At 30.7% G+C, this 4,179-nt stretch overlaps 1 protein-coding gene across 1 annotated transcript; it reads right to left on the reverse strand.

Moving 5' to 3' along the window:
• Positions 1-244: 244 nt before the first annotated feature.
• On the reverse strand, positions 245-1,873 carry LOC149241862 (homeobox-leucine zipper protein HAT2-like). The gene is made up of 4 exons (XM_089370685.1): positions 1,675-1,873; positions 1,168-1,535; positions 1,000-1,079; positions 245-758 (listed from the first exon to the last, which is right to left on the reverse strand). The coding sequence occupies exons 1-4, from the start codon at positions 1,871-1,873 to the stop codon at positions 506-508; spliced, it is 900 nt and encodes a 299-aa protein (XP_089226811.1). The 3' UTR covers positions 245-505.
• Positions 1,874-4,179: the final 2,306 nt, after the last annotated feature.

The following is a 4,179-nucleotide window of genomic DNA, read 5'->3' on the forward strand; positions in this document are numbered from 1 at the left end:
ATAAGTAATTCTTTTAGTGAGGAACGATGATTTTTACAATGCACATGAATACGATAATTCTGTATTGTATTTTATTAAAAATGATAATAAATGAAAACGATTATTATACATTTATACAAATTTAAATTGATAATAAAAATGAAAACTAAATTCATAAACACAGGAAGGGTCAGAGAAAGAGATGATCTCACATAAACAGTCGAATGTCGAATTTTATATACCATGTTTATTTTATTGACTCCTACTCAGTACAGCTATATATTTATATACCATGTTTATTTTATTGACTCCTACTCAGTACAGCTATATATTCCTTCATTGCTTTGTCAAGATACTCCATCTATTTGTAATTCAATGAATTAACAGAGACTTGAGCGCTTTCATAACCGCAATACAATTAATAAAGAAAATACAAAAAAACCCTAAATGTTTCACAAAATAAACTTTTCACGAGAACCTAAAATGTTGAGCCATTTGAGCGAAATTCTGATCAATACCCAACCATTCATTGGCGGAAATCGCTGCTTAAAAACAAAGACCCAGATTTGGCCGAAGTGAAGTGGCTGCAATTGTCGGCCGCTGAAACTCTTCCACAGGAGGGGCACATAGTAAGGGTGGACGCAGATCTGAGAGGTGGGGACATTTTTAAAGCTTTCAGTTTCTCCAGCTCTGTGTGAAGTTTTCTGTTCTCATCTGCAAGTAGCTCATTATATCTTTTCAGAAGCTCGCGGTCCACTTCTGTTTGCTTAAGCTTCGTCCTGGAACATATTCATAATATTTGATTACATTACAACAGAAATCGGTCTACAAAACTCTCAACACAATAGGATCTCCATCAGATCAAACGTTTTCCGAATTATAAATTTGCTAAACATTTAATTTCCAGGTCATTCTTCATAGTTACATTCCAATTTATGTAGCTGTTGATTCCAAAACGGGACTTTCCACATGAATGCGGACATGCAAAATACAACGAATAAATAAAGGACACGAGCTAACCTTGCTCGTCTATTCTGGAACCACACCTCAACTTGTCGAAGACGGAGATTTAACTGTAAGGCCAACGTTTGTTTTTCCTTCTGTGGAAGAATAAGAAGTTACAGCAGCTCAAGTCATGAGGAAACACAAACGATAAATGAATATTTTGCAGTGTGAATAGAGACTTACAGGTTCGGGTACCGTGTTCTTTCTGAAGCTTTCTTCTAAACGAGCACATTGCTCTCTGGAGAGTCTAAGCTTCTTCGTGGAAGAGCCCTCTTCTTCTACATCGCCGAATACCCTCGACCAAACTCGGTCATTCTCCAACTCCTGGCCATCACCCTGTTTTCGCTTCATCTCGGCATACCCATTCATAGGGTTAGTCGCGTTGGAATCCACGGTGCTATTGGATGAGGACACATTAATGGCGCGTGCATCATCGTTGGAGAAATATGACGCAAGGAATTTGTTGGCATCGGATCGCCATGACACAGCTACCCCCTGGATCGGATCCTTCGCTTCTCTCTCTGATCTCACCTTACCGACACCATCGGTTCCTGCACACGAGGATTATCGTTATTATGATAAAAATATCCATTAAATGAAGAGCAGTACCAATCAAAACACCATTATAATAAAATTCAATCCGTTGTTGACGATTAGATTTAGCAAGGGTTAAAAAGTGCAGGAATATACCAATGCATGCTGAGGTATTCTCCCATGGCAAAGTGCCGAGGCCAGAGTCAGGGGCAGGGGCCACTGGAAACAGATCTAACTGCAGAGGAGGCCCATTCACATTTCTTTGTGGAACATATATTCCATCATTTTCTCTGATGGCTGTCCCATCACCGATACCCAAACGTAAAGAAAGGTCTGCAATGCAATTCTGATCCATAACCCTTTGTTTTGCCTAAGGTTTCGATAGAGTGGAAATGATCGAAGCAAGCAGAAAGGTATTGCGAATGGTCGATGGATCTAGAGTCCGGCCTGACTCCTTAATACTTAACAATGATTATAATAATAATCATTTACCTATTAAAACAATAAAAAGTTGATAGTCAAACACAATCTAGTTGCTCGGTGACAGCTTTTAGGGTGTTCCCAGCCTAACATTGTATCAGTTTGACCCGTCAGGGCCAACGAAGACAGGGTTTACAGTATCAGTAAAACAATGACACATGGCTTTGGCAATTCGTCACAAGAAAACGAAGTTCATATGACATCGTTTTGGAAAAGTTTTTGCAAATTCTACAATTTCCCACACCAACATTTATCAAGTTCACGAGGTGAGATAATAATTTAGATTTAAATAATACATTTTTGAAATAAACGAATTTCTTCTTCAAAACGGAAGAGGATCCGATAAATCGATTCAATATTTTATTAATATATTATTATCCTTCTAAAATTATATATATTGATTTATTTATTTATTAAATTTTCTGAAAACAAAGAAATTATTTAATTTATTTTAAAATTTTATGATTATATTTATAAATTATAAAAAGAAGTGGTTAAAAATTTATAAAATATTCCTAATTTTAATTATTATGAATAATGAAGTCATATTTTTTAATCTAATTTAAAATCAAGATTTATTGTTCATTTTCTTTATCATTTTAATTGAATTAAATAATTATTCAAATTATCTATATTAGTATTAATTTTTTCATCGTAAGTTATAATATCTTTTAATTCTTGACAACACCACATTTTATTTTTAAATTTATATTAATAGTTTTTTAAATAATGTCAATAGTTTATAGATGGCTTTTTTCTTGGGCTTTACAAAGGTTTAGTTAAGGTATGGTATTTTTTTTCCACTTTTTCTTTGACTAGAGTTTGACATAATGTTAGAAAACCTCATATCTCTCATATTTCTTATGTATATTAAGTAGTTTGTCATAGTCATGTTCACAATGGAGGAAGACTTTCTTTTATCACTAAGATTACTTTATTTGTTTTTAATTTTAAGATTATATAAATTACGAAAATCTTTTGAATTTGTTTGGTATTTCTCTAAAATGGGATGTTCCATCTCAAACATCATAATTATATAAGATAGTAATAGAAATAATGTGTTTCATTTTATCCTATAGTCAATAATTTACATAATTTTATTTTTTTAATGCTAAAATAAATTTTACACCATCTATTTATCCAAGATAGATTTAGTTAATTATATGTTATACATTAATTTTGAGATATATTTATGACGTCACTTCCTCCAAATTTCCATTGTTCTTTAGAAAATTAATATTAATCTGAGAGATCTTTTAATTTTAACATTTAGTTTACCAATGCTAAAGGTCATACTTGTAGTAAAGTATGAATACTTAGACATAGAATTCTTACTTTCTTGTTAGGTTCACATGCACACCTCCGCATATATTATGAAAATAATCTGAGAGATCTTTTAATTTTAACATTTAGTTTACCAATGCTAAAGGTCATACTTGTAGTAAAGTATGAATACTTAGACATAGAATTCTTACTTTCTTGTTAGGTTCACATGCACACCTCCGCATAATAACAATATATTATGAAAAAAAAAAGGGAGAATAATGACGACTATGAAATTAAATGTATACAAGAATAGAGGTATCATTCCACACAACTTTCTAACTTCTAAATATGTATGGCAAAAAAAGTGGTTGACAAGGCACAACTATGCTTAACTCCAATATCAAAATTAACATCTTCCAACAATACTTCCTTATTTTTAAACTTCACAAATGCATTCGCATACAACATTATTATTATACCAACTAAAAAGTAACCCTTTTTTACTCTTCCAAAAGCTAATTATAAATAATGTATCAAATTCTTTTAAAAATCAACCAAGAAAGATGAGAATTAGATTTATTATTATATTACTTTTCGAGGATGATATTAGACTGACTTAAAATAAAGTGATAACTTATAAATTTAATCTAGTTTTAAAAATTATCACTAATTCATAATTTAAAAAAATAAAATAAAAATTTAAATATTATAATATTTTTGTATATGTAATAAACATTATAATTAATTAAAAATTTACCCTTTCTTTACTTTTCAAAGGGCTTAATATTTAAATAAAAAGTCCTCATTCAATAATTTGTTGAAGACTTTACCAATAAAGATAAAATAATAATAATAATAATAATAATATTATTATTATTATTATTATTATTATTATTATTATTATTATTATTATTA

Source organism: Pinus tabuliformis, chromosome 8 (assembly GCF_031772625.1).
Source record: "Pinus tabuliformis cultivar Carrire ecotype Pingquan chromosome 8, CPIR1, whole genome shotgun sequence".
NCBI lineage: Eukaryota > Viridiplantae > Streptophyta > Pinopsida > Pinales > Pinaceae > Pinus > Pinus tabuliformis.

Bases quoted from the DNA above. Each gene is read 5' to 3' on its own strand.
- LOC149241862 (XM_089370685.1), bottom strand. From the start codon at position 1,873: ATGGATCAGAATTGCATTGCAGACCTTTCTTTACGTTTGGGTATCGGT. The intron at 1,536-1,674 runs GTATATTCCTGC...CCTCGTGTGCAG, and splicing joins GAATACCTCAGCATGCATTG to GAACCGATGGTGTCGGTAAG. The intron at 759-999 runs GTTAGCTCGTGT...AATATGTTCCAG, and splicing joins TTCCAGAATAGACGAGCAAG to GACGAAGCTTAAGCAAACAG.